Source organism: Glossina fuscipes, unplaced genomic scaffold (assembly GCF_014805625.2).
Source record: "Glossina fuscipes isolate IAEA_lab_2018 unplaced genomic scaffold, Yale_Gfus_2 0, whole genome shotgun sequence".
Classification (NCBI taxonomy): Eukaryota; Metazoa; Arthropoda; class Insecta; order Diptera; family Glossinidae; genus Glossina; species Glossina fuscipes.
Genome location: NW_023998414.1, coordinates 22,447,514 through 22,465,457, shown reverse-complemented (window position 1 = coordinate 22,465,457; position 17,944 = coordinate 22,447,514). Strand labels below are relative to the sequence as shown.

Here is a 17,944-nt window from a genome sequence, read left to right as displayed (position 1 = left end):
CATATACATATATATATATATATATATATATATATTATATATATATATTTTATATATATATATATATATATAATTAGTTTTGTATGTATTCCGTGAGGGTGTAGGCAAGAAGCACAACTTTTACAAAAATTTTGTCCTGGGGATCTTCAGCATTTTTACATTCATTGTAAATTGAAATCTTTAACGTACATGCTCTAAACATTTGCGCTATATATCTAATTAGAACATTATTTCCGTCCCATCGTCCTTTCAATTTGATTTGATTTTCTTTTCAATAAATTCGCATTGGCTGTTATTAGTGAGTATTCATTGTTAAAATATTAAATTTTCACACTTGCTCCACTTTTTCGAAAACTTTTTTCCCATAATAATTTTCTTTTTTGCTTTTTTTTTTTTTTCCTCATAGATTTCATGTAGGTATAAGGATTTTCCCTCAAATTTATTATGCCGCGCACACCCGCTTGCGTACGCTTTGCACAGTGCTTCTTCTTTTAAGTTTATTTAGCCGCAGCCCCCTGACCCAGAAATCCACTACATGTGTATTGAATTTTCCGTGTGACAAGAAAAATTTTTCAATCACGCTGTTACGAACAAAAAAAAAATTTTTTTTTTTCTTCTTCAATTTGAATTTTTCGTTTCGAAATTCATAAAAAACAATAATATTCACAATAATTTTGTTTAAGTACACTTTTAGTTGTTTTTATTTAGATAGTTTTTATCATTTAACACAATTTTACCAATTATTTCTCAATTTTTTCACAGAGCTACCAGCGATTTTGTCTAACCATTTAGGGGAAAAATTCAACGAACCTTACACTTAAACTTGGTCACAATGTATTTTACACAGAACAGACATATATATATACGCATACGAATACAAAATTCTTCACACAATTAGACATACAAATTTAAACTCACCTATATGCTTATGGTATGCAGCATATGTCAAAAAGATGAGAGAAACAACCCTAGTTGCAATAACGGTTTTAAATTAAATCGCTACCATTTAGAGTAAATGGGCCAAATATATATCTAATATACATATATATATATATATATATATATATATATAATAAATATATCTCTGATTCTAGACGGTCAAACATTATATGGTTGTCTCTTTATCATTAAAGCTTATAACTGTTGTTGTCTTCCATTTAAATTTGTAGCGAAACCAACCCCAAAAATCTATATAAAAAAACGTAGAAATAGTTAAATGAACCCTTATCGCATCAAATGTTTACACTTTCAACTGGCAAATGTCAAATATGAGAATTATGAAAACCTCATAGCAACATTGCAAAAGCATTGATAAATTAATAAATAATATGTAATGAGAGCATTAACGAATTTCAATCATTTTTAAATTAACTTAGTTAAAGTTAACTTAATATATTGGTATTAACAAATTTTTGTTTAAATTTTTCGAGAAATTTCAATTTGGTTGTTGTCTTAGCTATAACTTTTTTCATGTAGATTTACTTTACTATTTTAAAGCTTTTCTTTTATTTAACGTTCCAGTGTTGCTAAAAGATAACATTCTCACTATTAAAGAGCCTGCAAAGCTTTACAGCTTCGCGTTGAAATCTATTTGCACTCCTTGAATTACGGCATATAATAACTCTAGGGCTACCAAAGGAGTAACAATCCAATGCTTTCAATTTACTTTAACGCCGATAATTCACTATTGCCTTCGCTTATTGATATAATAAATGTAAAAAAAAAAAAAAAAAAAAAAATAGTCCGTCGATAGGTTCATTTTCAAAAATTTGATACTTTGTTGAAATCAGACATGTCAACACATGTGCAGAAATGTCTTGCAATTTGACTAAAATTCGATAAATCCCGATCATTATCAAAAATCATACTTGCAGCTGCACTTTACAGTGCACTCTTTACTTTTTAGACTTGAACGCTCTGGCAAGTTCCGATCTATGAATTGCCGTACACGTTCGATACATCACATTGAAAACAATTTACAATAGAAATATCTTCACCACGTAATTCCATTTACTACGCAATTTGCACAAAATGACAGGAAACACCTGCTATTTGTTCACTGTTTTCAATCAAGTCTTACGTGAAAATGAAGTGAGAATAACATGAATATATTTGCGTGATTGGTTGACATTTCACAGAGGTTACAGTTTGATAGGCTAAGAGATTACAGTTTTGTAGCATTAGAGCCCACAGTTTGGTAGCATTGGAGAGAACGGTTTGATTGTATTACAGACTACTATATGATAGCATTAGAGATTACATTGTGATATCATTAGAGATTGCAGTTTGATATCATAGAGATTACAGATTAATGGCATTAGAGGTTATAGTTTCATAACGTTAGAGATGACAATTCGATAGCATTAGGATTGCAGTACAATATTTCGTCACTTTCGTAATTGGACATTTTGTACCTTTATTAAAGGAATATTGGGATTTTGCGATGTGCGATTGAGTTTCAAATTTTGAATAATCAGAAAAGTCACGGCTTAAAGCCAGACTTTGGTGACTACATTCTTCTTCTGAACTATTTTATAATATGCACTCTCTATAATATACTCACAGTTATCGCTTATAAAATTATTTATACTTACATAATATCACCCAGTTTAAGCCGCGTTTGTATAAGAGCACAACTCTTATAATCACTGGTTGTAACGGCCCGTCGACGTCTCGGTGGTATTTTCGGTGCATATTGGGCATTTATTCCCGCAGGACCACTTTCACCCCCTATACTTCCGCTGCCGTCTAAGCTGCTGGCTACCGGCAGACCAGCACTTAAGCGCACCATAGGCGATGAGCCTCGACGACGATTCGACATATGTCGACCAGCCACACCACCCAACATTCTGCAAAACAATTTATATGAAAGCCATTAATATATTGACATATAGAGGAAACGTTAGGAAAATTATAATCTTCGCGCAATCTTATTATCTTAAAAATTTTGGGGCGTGCATAAACAGCACTTTCGAAGTTTGAAAAAGTTTTAGGCAACATTTTCAACAAAAATTGAGCCACAATTTGTTAGTAGCTCTGCATACACAACTCACAAGTTCCCTTAATCATTCTTAAATTGGATCCATTAACTAAAACAAGACAAAATGAAAGGTCGATTCTAAATCTGGGGCTAATGTTTAATATATCTTTCTGAATAGTACAAGCAAAATGAATAGTAGTGGGTAGAAAGAGCATTGAATCTTCCGTAAAACCAAAAATTTTATGTCTTTAGTTTATTCAGTTGATTTCCATATAAACAGGGATTGGGGTAAGGATACAAATCTATATTAGCTTATAGATTCGTTAAACGTAAGCCTACGTAACTCATGCACTGTGTTGTAATTAGATTTATAGATTTGATCAATGCAGTTATATATAAAAAAAATACGGTCAAGTCTTTTGCTTTTTTTTAAATCCTCAACTGACTGTTCGCACACAAGATATGTTGGTCAGTGAAAAAAAAAAACGTTGATAACACATTTAAAATTTGACTTTGCACGTAAAGTTTAATATATGCGAAGAGAAGAGTAATAAGTTCTTGCATGTATTTTAATCAGCGATATCTATTGGTAAGAATGACAAAGTGATGCGAAGTATCAATTTACACAACGGTTAAATTCGATAATTTTGACTTTTCTTCACATAGTGTAATAGTCTTCCATTTAGTATTATTGACTTATTCAGTGTATGCAGACGATGATCAGGGAACGTTTCAATTTGCATTCTTCCTTTGACGCGGTATCGCCATGTTATCAAAAAGATGGAAAAAAAAACTTGTAGAAAATGATGGAAAATATTTTGACAAAAATATATATTGTGCCAGCTTTTCTCATTTGAAAAAAATGATCAAAATACATGCAAGCACCTAATAATAATGAAGACTTTGATTTGGAAAAACTAAAGAGAAATTAAAAATCGTTACTAATTAAACTACTGGAAACGAATAGAAACAAATTCTTCCCTTATTTATTGATTTTCAACAACTCACCAGTTCCGAATCAGTCTTCACAACACTTTTTACACTGTCTGATTGCCATACTAATTATCTACTGTTTAGTCCGTTTTGCTTGCTATGTAACCTCTATAACAAGATCACATTATTACCGCTTTGATTTGTTAACGGATTCTATCAACGCAATTAAAACACGCTCTAAAAAGTCAAAGATAGATTATTTTCTTGTATTGCTATTATTATTATTATTATCACTATTATTATTATTATTAATATTATTTTGCAGTAGCTTTAGCTTAAAATTTATTTTGAAGTTTCTTTTAGTTATTGGTTGGAATTTGTTTTTGTAATCAATTTGATGTAAATTCTTATGTTCGTACCGTGTTCTCTACTCTGTTGCGTTATCTATTTATTGGCGTTCTAAGCTAGCATACGTTCGGTCAAAAATTCGATCATCCAATTTACTTGTCAAAAAGCCTTGATCTAAATCGATTGTAATTTCCTTCCGGTTCTTCAAGCCTGTCCAAGTTTCCCCTCAGAGAGTAAGACGTTTATTTTCTTTCTTTTTTCTCAATCAATTTTATTTTGACAAACAAGGTGGTAAATATAGCGGTCAACTAAGAGGCTCGTTGTTATTACCTGCAAATTTTAAAAAAGTTTTTCTTCTTCATTCGCTTTGCTGCCCGTAATAAATCTTGATGCCGTCAAAAGTTCTTCAAGTTCTCTATATATAGCAAGAACGTATACGCTAAGCATCAGATGCTTTTTTTTTTTTTTTTTGTTCGTCTTCTACAAATGTGAACCGTTTTCTTTGAAAGTTCTATAAGACCATTTTTAACATAACAAAAAATTAGTTAATGATAACAATGAATGCAATCTGTCATGAGCTTTTTTATTTTTGTCAACGTTTAATCTATCAACAAAATTGCAGATGAAATGAAAACCGCTCACATGAAAAACTCCCAGATCCAACATTAGCGGGCACTAACATAAAATAATTAAAATCTAGTACATTACAAATGACTTAAGAAAGAATGTTCTTAGAGTATATTGTCGCACTAACTAAGTGCTGATGCAGTAAAATGTAATTTAAAAAAAATAATTTCCAAAATGCTTTAATTTAATGCCTATGGATTGAATATCGAAATTTTCATCGCATACAAAACTGTACTTGAGTATTTGATGCCTATAAGTCATATTTTTTGGGAAGCAGATGACAGGTAGAAGGTATGCTGCCGTTAATATATGACGTCGAGAAAAGAATCAACGAAAAAAAAAAAAAAAACCCGCTAAAAATACTTTGAATATATATGGTTTCATTTCTTTCATTTATTTACTTTTCTAAATTTCAAATAATTTTTCAAAATGTCAAAATAAGAAAACTTTAAGAAGAAATAAAAAATATAATAATAATAATAATAATTTAGTTATTACGCTTACGTAGTTTCTAATCTTAATTAGAGAAAAAATTAATTGACATACTTTTTCTTCATACGTAAATGAATTATAAAATTATAACATACAAATATATAAAACGCGAAGTGCTTTCATTTCATTTATAACTCCATTTATTTCTAGCTAAAAATATTATTATCGAGTTTATGGTGTTGTGTTCGAATGCAGCGTTCATTTTCGCCATAATACAATCATAACTAACCGGATGCAGTTTTTGTTTCATTTCTTTTCCTCTACCCCCCCCCCCCCTCCCGCCGCTCCTCCCCCCACCCCGCTCTCCGCGACCGGACGCTCACAATTTTTTTAATCACGTTCCTCTAAATAAGGATTTCACTCAAGAGCCTTACGTACACACTCGCACTCGCACGAGTACAATACTAACAAAATCGTTGATATTGTCTGTGTATTAATGGTACACCTATGTATATATGTGTATATGATGTATAAAAATGTACAAATGTATAAAAATGTGCAAAGGCATACAAACGCATATGAAAGCAAATAGCAGACGCTACGGCTGATGAAAGGAAAAGAAAACAAAAGTTTAATAAAACCTAAAATATTCGTTTAATTTTCAAATAAATATGAAAAAGCTTTTCATATTTAATATCATTCGTCGTTGTGCTTAAAAATTTCTATTAGCAAAACATGTAAAAAGTACGTAAGAGTGTTAGCAAAAAAAGTGAAATCATAATCGTTTTGAAACGAATTTTCGATACCTATCGTCCAAACAGAAGATATAAGAAAAGCGTTATATTTAGTCGACACAAAAATATCGAGGGAAACATATTATTATATTAATTTATTTAGTCAGAGAAATCAATTCTAACACTAAGCATTAGCATCTATCCGCTATCCGCTTTTATTGACGATTTGAATCCACAATCATCGAGTTGTTAGTCAAGATCCTTTGCATACTCGGCCACCCACATTGATCGAGGGAAACATAAGAGCATTCCTACAGAGTTCTTTTGGCTTTAAAAAATTAATTGAAATTTTGTTTTTTTTTTTTTTTAATTTAGAGCAAAGCTCTTTATATCTCTACAATTTTTTGTTTGTCTCTAATTGATTTATTTTTATTTTCTTTTCGCTTTTTTTATCATTTATTTATTTTAAAGAAATAATCGAGTGTGTTGAGAAGTGATTCGTGCAAGCTTTTCCACTACTCTGCTGCTACATATTCTGACAGTTTCGCAGTGCGGAACGCGTAACTTAAAGTCCTTATCTAGTATCACTAGCAATTGTTCTTCAGAGATCCATCTGGTATTAGACTTTATGAATGAATCGGAAATGTCATACTGAGGCCATCATTTTTTAATAATCAGAATGTTATTCACTTTGTATAACCTATGCAGTTTCACGTACAGGCTTTATTCGGGTTGTTAGGGGGGGGGGTGTACGTTTAATACTTAGGAAGATCTAAGATAAACTGCAGTCTTAATGACTTCCCGAATCGATTTAAATTTTTCTGTCAGTCTGCCTATCTTCCTATTTGTCCAGCTGTCACCCGATTTGTCTCCAGATGTCTGGTATGTATATATTTGTTCAACTCACAGTTCGCAATTTTAGAGATGTTTTCATTCGTTATACTTGTAACGCCATAATGTTGAAAAAGTCGTGATAGGAAAACAAAATAGAGTCTTACAAATTTTTAAAAATAAAACGCACTGAGCATTCTAAACTAATGTAAGTAATTTGAATTAGGTGGGCCGATTTTTTCAATCCCTTTTCATATAACGGTTCCTACAAAAACGAAGTTGGTACGTAATAGCAATTAAACATAACAATTTGGTGCACCTAAGTCAGACCACGTAAATCGATTTTTTTGTATACCACGCAAATTAAAAGTTCTGACAAAAAGTTAATGTTTATTGGGCAATAGGGCTTTCGTGCCATATGACGGAAACGGGGGAAGATCAATAATATGTTTGAGACAAACACTTAATTTAATTTTGCTAAATATGGACTGCGTCAGTTCACGTTTTGAGCTCTCTCCCCCATATAAGATATTATTTAGCCTTCGTGACTTCGTTTTGAATTCTCAAGACAAATATTAATACAAATTCTAAATTTATTAATATTTTCCTTTTTGTACCCTACACCACTCGTGATGCAGGATATATTAAGTTATGGCGGACGTATGTAACAAGCAGAAGGGCTTATAATAGGCCCACCTTTTATTATACCAAATGATTCAGAATTATAATCTGAATTCATCTAAGGCTGTCTGTCCACCTGTCCGTCTGTCCGTCTGTCCGTCTGATGTCTGTCAAGGTATTTTGTGTTCAAACTACAGGTCGCAATTTTGAGAGTTTTGATCCAAAGACGAACGCTATTATATATCGTTATACGGAAAAAATTGCAATTTTTAAAATTTCTCGACATAAGAGACTAAGTAGTAGTGTTTCGGCATTCCAAATTACTATGAAAACTTGCGATCAACTGGGGCAATTTTTGAACTGCTCTCATATAACGATAACTGAAATTCGTACGACAAAAAGATATAGGTTTTGAATGCTTGATGATGAGAATCAAATCACAATAGCAATTGAAAGATGAACTATATTAAATTTTGACCACCATCTCGGCCAACTTTTCGAATCCTATCCTAATATGGATTTTAACAAAAATTAATCCATTAGGGCATTTAATGGTCGTCCTTACCCAACATGTTTTACATGTTTTTTATTTTTTATTTATTCGTAATAAGAGATCGATCAGATAGGCCGGTTAAAACTCTTCAACGGCTCGGGATATTGTAAAAACTTGAAAGCATATTTATGGTCGTTACAAAGAAAATACCGAAACCATTGTACTCGCTTTCTTAAGTAATGTCCTTTAAACTAACAATAGTAAAAATCATTGCCAAAAGCAAGAAAAAAAAAATGCACAAAATAGTGGACAAATAAAACAATACAAAGAATATTAAACTGTAAGAAAACTTTTCAACAAACATCTACACTGAATATCACAAACAAATATTTATCTTTTAACTGGTGACAGAATATAAAAGGACAATGAACGCATCGATATATAAGTTGATGTTTAATTAAAACTTTACTGTTGGTAAAAGAAAAAATGATGATTTCATTGTAACTTGCTTGAACTTTGAAATAAAAAGTAGAATGAAAGACACACATTCAATCATTGCTTTACTTAGTCTGTAATATGAACGATAACGAAACCATAGCAAATTATTAATGTATCATAAATTCAAATCTTCAAGTTAATAACGTATACACAGTACAGTACGGGTCGAAACTGAACATCGAGAGTTTAGCATAAACCAAATGCAAACGCGCTTTAACGTTTTTTTCTTTTTTTTTTGTTTTGTTTTTTTTTTTTATAAGATAAATTTAATTTTTTTTTTAATACAACGTAGCTGAAGTGCTCGTGAAATTTCATACGATACAATATTCATTTCACCGAAATATTTAATAAATTTTTAATTTTTTTTTTTTTTTTAATTACCTAAATAGTCCGAAACAATACATGTAACAGGATCGAGTTAAATTAAGTTTTGCAGAAAGACTTGTATAAATGAAATCTAAATGACATTTGATGTAAATTACATTGTTGGGCCGCAAATTAAAATCCAATATATACCCAAAAATATGAAAGTACCGCAGTATATTGGCATTAATAAACAAAGCGAAATTTTTATTAATCATTTCAGTACATGCGGCTCTTCCCACCAAATTATTCCAAATTCGAAAATAATCATAAATGCATTGACAAAATTATGCGTTCTTCCCTTAATGTGCCTTCAAATAACGTAATTTAAATAGCTCGCGGCATATCCATCATTTTTTGTTATTTGTTTGCTGTTTATCGTAGAGGGTATATTAAGTTTGTGCGGACAGAAGAACTTGAAATAGACTCATTTTTTATTAGACTAATGCGATCAGAATCACTTTCTGAAACTATCCAGCTTGTCTGTCCTTCTAGTGTCTGTCCATGTATTTTTGAGATATTTGGATAAAATTTGGTCCTGTCCCAAGGGCGAACACTATTTAAAACGATTTGCATCGAACTTGTATTTCGACCACTCCCCATATAATGCCTTATTTTAATGAATCGTCAGAAATTCGCGACAAAAATAGCTGAACAATAAAATTAGAATCGGATTGGTTAATTTTTGAAGCCCCCTGCCCTATGAACGTTCCTATAGAAACTAAATCTTTATAATTATTAATATACCTTGATGAGAATCCGGCCATACAAATAATCTACCGTAAACAATAATCCTACGAAATTGGAGCAACGTAAGTCTATTTTCTGAGTTATAATGAATATTAGAGTAATTTGATATAAAGCTTGGATTAAAGTGGTCTTTCGTTTAGACAAATCCATATAAAGATGCTCTCTTGGAAAACAGTCAAATGGAAATTAGTAACATCTTTGACAAGAAAATTGATGTGGTTAAATTTGAACTATGTTAGTTGACATTTTGATTGCCCTCATATATGAGGAGATTTGTGAAAAGTACATTTTCACATACACAAGTAACGTATAATATTTAATGTGTTATTACGAAAATAGATGATTGTCTCTATGAAGAGAAGTGATGTAGTATATCTAATAGTGGGCCTTGCCCGGCCAAATTATTCTTATTTGTTTTTAATGAGGTAACCATTACTGCACACAAACAAGCTAATTTGCATAATTGACATGGAGCTTTTAACATGGAAGTTCTTCATTTCAAAGTAAGAACAAGCACAAAAACTACATTCGACGCCAACCGAATTTTCTATATCCAGCAACGTCATTTTAAACAAGTAGGAACATTACTGTCGGGCTAGGCTGACCATTATATACTCTACGCCACTTCGCCTAGTACTCGTACAGTTATTCACTCACTTCTATAGTAATCCATCAAAACTTACACATTTATGGAAAAAGATACTTTTCATTACAATCCGTGTATTCATACGACATGATCAAAGTGTAGCAAACTTAAATTACTTTGTAAAAATTTTATTATTGTTCAGCTTTCATTATAAAAAACAAGCAATTAGACTTTCCCTCCATATAAATGGCTTGCTTTTCATGATATACCCTTAAATGACCCATTTGAGGTCTAAAAAATAGACGCATGTGATTCAAATAATTTACCATTCATTGTTTATTAAATTTCTAGTATGAGCCAACTATCATCAGAAAATATTTAAAATTAAACTGTTTTCTGAAGAGTTTACTCTTCATCAGGATCCTTACATGCGGTGATATCCAAAAAATTGATCTACGTGGTCCAAATTCGGTAAGGTTGACCTCTTTGCCAATTTACTGTTACTTTACTTCACCCTAACATATTGAAAATTTTCCCTTTTTGCCATGTAAAGGATCAGTTTTCGTAAAAGCGGTTATGTTAGGAGGCGGGCAATCGAACAGACGGACATACTCAAATTGTTTTAAATTTTGATGATGTTCAGAGACTTTCAGGAAACTCTGAAGCTTTCTTCTGGATAATGCAGGTGGGTATAAGATGCGCAGAATTATATTCGGTATGTATGACTTTTTTTTTGTATCCAACACTAGATTGAATAAATTATAATTATTTGATAATAGAGATTATCATCTGTGAAAATGTAAACGCTGTACCCAGAATAACGAACTGCAAAAGTAACAAAATGCTATTTTGATTAAAATCGCTCAACAGGCATAGATTGCAGCATCTCAGGGATGACTAAACAGAGATAAACCATTAGTTTTAGAAAAGTGAGAAAGTTTCTTGCGATTTTTTCATTATTTTTGAACTATACTATGAAAAAATATAGCATGAGATTTTTATTCTTATTACGCATAACAGGCGCGACAGAATTCGTGCAATTGACGAGAAGAATAATTTTTTGCATATCTTTATAAAAATAATTGTCACTGTCATAAAATGTTGACATTAGCTATCGTTAAAGGCCTCACTTACTCACTCTCTTATTGAATGATGTATTTATATATATATAAATTATTTTATATTACTCCCGATATTAATTTGTATGACTTGGGAAAATTTTAAAATGCCAATATACTCTATGTGCTGCATATAAGAACAAAACCTATTATGTATCATCCATAATAAATTGTTTAGCTTGCTTTATGTATAAACCGGATATTTTAGAATTTCTAAGAAATGTTTTATGAGAAATGTTAAACTTGCAAACAAACTATTGTTGCTATCACACAATTTATATATTTATATAATAATGTTACAGAGAAGGCATCACTTACCTTGCAAATTGAATGAAGATAATCCGCTTGTAAACCGTTTGTCAACTATGGCTCAACAGTTGCTTAATAAAGTTGCACTTATTGGGCATGATTTACATAATAAAATATTTAAAGTATACATTACGTATATACTATAAAATGTGATCTTAGCATAAATGCTTTATCTTTTCTTTTTATATTAGATTTAAAGAGGCGTGTCTTAATAAGATTTATATAGAAAAATATTGTTATATTAACTTTCTCTTTTTACATACAAAAAAAGATGAACACATATTTTTATTATAAATTTTTCCTTTATTTTTTTTTTATTTACTTATTTTATTATTATTTATCTTTTTTTTCGTATATATATATATCTTTTTGTTTTCTCTTCTTTTTTTTTTTTTTTTTTTTGTTGTTTCTTTTTTCACATACGAACGTTTCTTTTTAATTTGTTGAGGAATTGTTGAATTTGAGCAAGAATTTTTATATTTGCTACAATTATTTGAACAATTTTCTGTTTAATCAGAAAAATCATGTTTTATTATAAAAAATCTTTGAGAAAAATAAACTCTTAAGACTTGATATGAATTCTGTATAAAATGAATGTACATTATATGCCCTTTGTTTGCTTTTAAACTTACATAAAAATTGCATTTCTATTCTTGTCTGTTGGCCAAGAACTTGTTGTTGCAGCCGATCTGCTAATTCAGTAATAAGTATTTCATACGAAGCCTTAACTTTTTGCGAGAAATTTATTATTGGACCCATGAGCAGTATTAAATTATAGTCTAATTAAATTTAATTTTTTATATCTTTTTAATAACTCAAATAAATGAATTAAAGGAGATTCAATGGAATCTTGTTTTGTTTCAACTGATATATCAATCTAAAGTATACAAGTAAGCAAGAAAGCTATATTCGTTCTCTGTGTTGAATACTGAAGCACTTAAGACATGTCCACGTTAAACGTTAATGACTTTTAACGGACGGAAATTGTAATACATTTATGAATGTATGTAGGACTTGGTTTTTTGGAAGAAAATTTTGCTGCAACTAAAAAACTTGTTCTGCTAAAGTCAACTTCTTAAACATATGCATCGAACTAAGGTGGATGGAGGATTCTTTTAATACTTTCTATAACAACATTTTTGTTGCCAATTTTTTATTCAATATTTAACAATAATTAATGAAGAGTTTTGCTTAGTGAAATACAAAAAACGCTTTTCGCCTGAATAGTTAATATTTATTTACACCATAACAGAGGGAAAAGAGTAAATATTCCTCGCGAATATTGTGTCCACATCACTATCTTTCGCTCATTAAGTAATAATTTTAAAATTCTAAAACTAAGTTTCATTCGTATTCTTAGATGTTGTACGAGTAAGTAGATCACAGACACTAAAGTTGAAATCTAAAGCTAATTAATAGGTGTATAAATTGGAAGGTGATGTTTTTTTTTTGATGAAATTCGACTTTATTGATGACATACTTGTTACTAACATTAATAACCAACCAATAATCATTTTTAGGCAGATAATATATATATTTACGATTAGGAGAGTGCCAACAACATAGACCACACAGACAGTTAGACGGACGGACATGGTTAAATTAAATCGGAATTTCACGCTAATCATATATATATATGTATATATGCTCCATTGGGGCTCTGACGCATCCTTTTGGGTTTTACATATATTTTGGAAAAAAAAACAAACTCGAAGCCTACATCTATATTCAAATAATACGATATATTTTTCAGTTGTTAATTCGCTTAAATGAAAGCTTATTTAACAAATTATTTGTTATACAATTTACTTCAATTGATGCGATGAAATAAACTTAGGCCTTACTCCTTCCGGAGAAGAAACATCACATCATAGATTCTATAAACAATGTGTGTACTGTACTCTCTACTAGCAAGAAATTTCGGGTCGATTTAGATCTGCCCGTTTGCTAAGCTATCAGTTGTTGTTGAAATACCATAAGTCTACTGAAACGTGTCCATCGTCTTTATCAGTCTGCTTGGCCACAGTAGATTGTTACAGTTCATAAATTCAATCACGGCACGTTTTAAACATGCATTAAAGTCAATAATTGTGAAATTATGACAAGAACTGCAGTTTGATTCACATTAAGAAACAACAAAACAAAATTCAATGGAATATTTCAAAATGATTTACCCATGCTTTGCTATCAAATTTTTTCATTTTTCCATAAATTTTATTTCATTAAATTTTCATTTGAATAGTGCGATATAAACGAGCAGACACCTGAAAAAGCAGAGACAAATTGCAACAAAAAAAAAAAAGAAGAGGAATATTTAACGGAATATCTTATTCAATTAATTTCCTGCGTATGAAAATTTTGAAATTAATTAAGCTGTATACTAAATATATATAATATAACTAGAAAATGTTAATCTTTTCTTTTTTTTTTTTAGTGAAAGCGAAAATGTGCAAAGCCGGACCAAAACAAGTCTACAATTACAAAGATGACAATGTTGAAAACATTGAACAAGATACGATGATTATAATAATTATCTTAGATGAAGGCGATCCTATCAGTAACGATGATATAGAAATTTCAACAAACGAAGCAGACCTGATGCGTAAACGAGAAGAAGAAAGCGATCGCTTGGAGATAATGAAACACGGTGAGAGAAATTCGGAAAAAGTCGAAGAAAAAATCGAAAAGAAGACTGAACCGGAACCAAAGCCTAGAGACGGAAAAAAAACAGAACTACTTCTAACTAAACGAAGCGAACAAATGAATCGCTTAAAGCTAATGAAAACAATAGATGGAAAATTTAAAATTGAACGTTTTGGGGCGTTCGAAAGGGCTGAACACAGCTATTTAACTCTAAAGGAGCCGCTTAACAATCCAGAACAGCCAAAAAGCCGGAAATTGAAAAGAAAAAGACAAATGCTTGATTAGAAGAAGCGAAGACTGTAGGAAAAAATTATGTGGCGGTTCTCGGCAATGTGTATTACTTGTAAGTAAAAAGACAAATTGTGGGGCAGTATTGCTCAAAATACCTACAGAAGAATGAGAACGCATATGCACTACTTTGTTTTACCTGCTTAGTCAGTAAGAACAATTTGTTCTCTATAAGATTTTTACCTGCAAGCATTCCATTCGATTTATTTCTATTGCGGCATACACATAAAAATTTCTCATAAAAGGAAGAATTTGACAAAAAATGTTCCTAACATCCTCGTTGTTTGCTTATCTAGTTCGATTTTGTAAATAACTCAATACTACAATATTGAAAGCAATTCTATTAGAAGTGTACAGAGATTTTACATTTCTCGTTTTTCCAATTTTTTCCTAATGGTTTGAATGCGTATACAGACAGTCGGAAATCCATCTATGTGTATTAAAAAATTTCTACAAGATAATTGCAACATACTTCTTTATCTTGTAAATGGACGGACAAGAGGTCATAGCCGATTGGGTGTACCCTACTGATTAGTAGTACTTATTCTACTCTACGGAATTTTTAAAACAAATGTAAATGAAGACTAGTAAGAATGCTACAGTCCCGCACAGTCTACACCGCTTCGCGAAATATGGTCACTTACTCGATACTCCAAAACTTATACATTATTTTTATAGAAATGCATAATTTTCATGGAAGCCCCCATATTGGGAGATATATACATGTCAGCGTGGTCTAAATTTAGCAAACATCATTTGCTTGTCAGAGATTTCATTATTTTGCTTTTGTTGCTTCCGTCGTTTTGCAGTTGCTTTTGACGCCATAAAAGATTTTGCTTTCATGGGAGCCTCTATGTATGATGCAGTTTAAAAAATAGATCTTTGCGATCCAAATGGCTGATTTAGTGAGGACAAAATTTTCATCACAAAATCGTGAATAATTAGACTTTATTGGCCTTATTTTTCACTAGTACCCGTATGTGGATTGGGATCTATGAAATTGGATCTTTCTGGTCCAAATTTGCTAAGATGTAATTTTTATGCGAAATTAATGTGATGAACGAATTCGGCTCAAAAAATATTGAAAATGAAGCCTTTCTACTCTATAAAGATTCCGTGGAAATTGGTATATGTATTAAAATAAGGCGGAGAGATCGAAAAAGTAATGTGATTCGATCTATTTTGAATATAGATAGTCGAAGTTTGCAATACCTTCAAACTTGAGACTTGTAGACTGAACACAAGAGTACATAGACAAACTTAGATCAGTATAAGAAGAAAAAATTGCTTTAGTCCTTTCTAGATATTCCAACCGTCCGCATAAACTTGATATAACCTGTACGACAAATGGTATAACCGTATGCTTTAGTGGCGAGTGTATGTGTAAGCGAAAATGTTTACAAACAAATTTTTAACAGGTCGACTAATATATTCTATGCCCAGATGCATAAGTGTTGATTGTTGCTTTTAGTTTTTACAAAATATTAAACAATATTTACGAAAAAGTTTTTCTAACACTGAAAACTATATAAAGTGAAGTGCAACTTCAATGTTTGCAAATTTTTGATACATTTTTGGTAAATTATGTTTCCGTATGCAAGTAATATTATGTCAGGATTTTCCCACCGTAGTTCTAGCATAAAAAAGGCCACTCGTCAAAACATATAGGAAAAATAAAGTGAAAGAAAATAAATCTGCTTTTTCAATGAAATAATTATGAAAGGAAAAGCGCAGGGGTTATGTGCGAAATATAAAAAACAAACATTTTTGTTTAAAGTTTCAGGGAAGTAAAAGTTTAAAGTTTTTGGCAGCGGAAATAAAAATAATAAAGAAAAAAGGAAAGCAAAAGGGCAAAAAAGGAACTTTAATGCCGTCACTATAAGCGTGAACGTAGCGATTATAATAATAATGAAAACCATTATAATTTTAACCGTCAAGTAACCATTTTCGACCATATGCAAAATGCAACAATGGAAACTTTTTCCGCTTTAAGATATTTTCGATTTCATTGCATGCAAAGCACAACAACAAAAATAAATTCGTGTTCATCCTTTTGCGGAGTATTATGATATTTAAATATTTTTTGCTTTCGATTTTTAAATTTCATACTATAAGATCTCTTTCGTTGTCCTTGTTGCCTTTTCGTTTTAACTAACCGCTATTGTTCCTTTTTATAAAATTGCTAAGCTGGCCTTACACATAGTGAAGTTTCTCTCTCTCTCTCTCTCTTTCGATTTTGTTTCAATAGATTTGTACGATTAAAAATTTATTGTTATTAGACAATAAAAATTCGGAACACACGTGTCCATCATATGATTCAATGATGATTTTCATGATTTCACCACAACGGCATAATTCACCACCGATAACAGTCCTGCTTGGAGAAAATAAACGAGAAAGTAGTAAAGTTATGTTCATTCATAGTCGGAATCTTTTTATACCCATCACTGTTATCTCGAAAAAGACAAAAAAGGAAAGCAGGAAAAGAAATAAATTTGCCTACTTTATAATATGGAGTGGAGGAGGCTGATCTTTTTTTTTTTTTTTTTTTTTTTTTTTTGTTTTCAAAATGGAAGTTTCTTTTTCGTATAGGGACGCGGCCGTTGTAGGCGTTCCCTTTGAAAAATTTACGTCACTTCGAAGTACTTTTGGAAATAATAATAAGCGATATCTTCATTTTTGCGAACGGGAGAATGTTTAAGACGGATACCACACAATTGGGTAGGTGGACAGATAGACATGACTAAAAGCATTCCGTATTTGAAACTGACATAGAATTTATATACTATATATGAGCTTTCCGAGATGTACTTCTGTGCGTTATAAAAATTTTGGAAAGGAAATGATGTTATGACAAGCTATAAAATTGGGCAATTTTCCCCATTTTTGTGCTAGTATCACAGCATCGCTAACAGCATACACATTCAAATTTTTGCAGATTTATTTTCTTTAGTTTAAGAGCAAAAAATCAATTTTTTATTTGTTTTGAGGAACAGAGGTTTTCTTAGTTTACGTGATACTGTAGGTGTCTCCTTTAACCTATGGGCAAGATTTTGCAAAGTTTCTGCCAAATTTAAAATCGATAGCTTGATTTGGTCGGAAGGCTATTGGCATTACACAGACAGACGGACGGACATGATTAAATCCATTCACAATTTGTTGCCGATCAAAAATGTATTTACTTTGTGGGGTCTCTGAAGCTTCCTTCTGGGCGTTGCAAATGGTTTGACAAAGTGAATACATCTCTCATCCTTCGGTGATCGCTACAAAAATTGTGAACAATTTTGCTTTGCGTGAATAGAAATACAAGCAATAATGATTTAGACGGGCAAGCCTCACCATTAAATACTCTACACCATTACGCTTAATTCAATTCGTTATATATCTTTG

The 17,944-nt window shown here is 31.2% G+C and overlaps 1 protein-coding gene and 1 long non-coding RNA gene across 2 annotated transcripts in view; both read right to left on the bottom strand.

Moving 5' to 3' along the window:
• LOC119645081 overlaps positions 1 to 820 on the bottom strand; it is a 6,469-nt gene extending 5,649 nt beyond the window's left edge. Inside the window, exon 1 of the long non-coding RNA XR_005248612.1 lies at positions 738 to 820. This is a non-coding gene — a long non-coding RNA (uncharacterized LOC119645081). The remainder of the gene's footprint in view (positions 1 to 737) is intronic.
• Positions 821 to 2,590: 1,770 nt separating this feature from the next.
• On the bottom strand, positions 2,591 to 11,867 carry LOC119645079 (voltage-dependent calcium channel type A subunit alpha-1-like). The gene is made up of 2 exons (XM_038044959.1): positions 11,633 to 11,867; positions 2,591 to 2,849 (listed from the first exon to the last, which is right to left on the bottom strand). The coding sequence occupies exon 2, from the start codon at positions 2,846 to 2,848 to the stop codon at positions 2,591 to 2,593; it is 258 nt and encodes an 85-aa protein (XP_037900887.1). The 5' UTR covers position 2,849; positions 11,633 to 11,867.
• Positions 11,868 to 17,944: the final 6,077 nt, after the last annotated feature.

Excerpts from the sequence above, each read along its gene's own strand:
- LOC119645079 (XM_038044959.1), bottom strand. The coding sequence starts at position 2,848 with ATGTTGGGTGGTGTGGCTGGTCGACATATGTCGAATCGTCGTCGAGGC.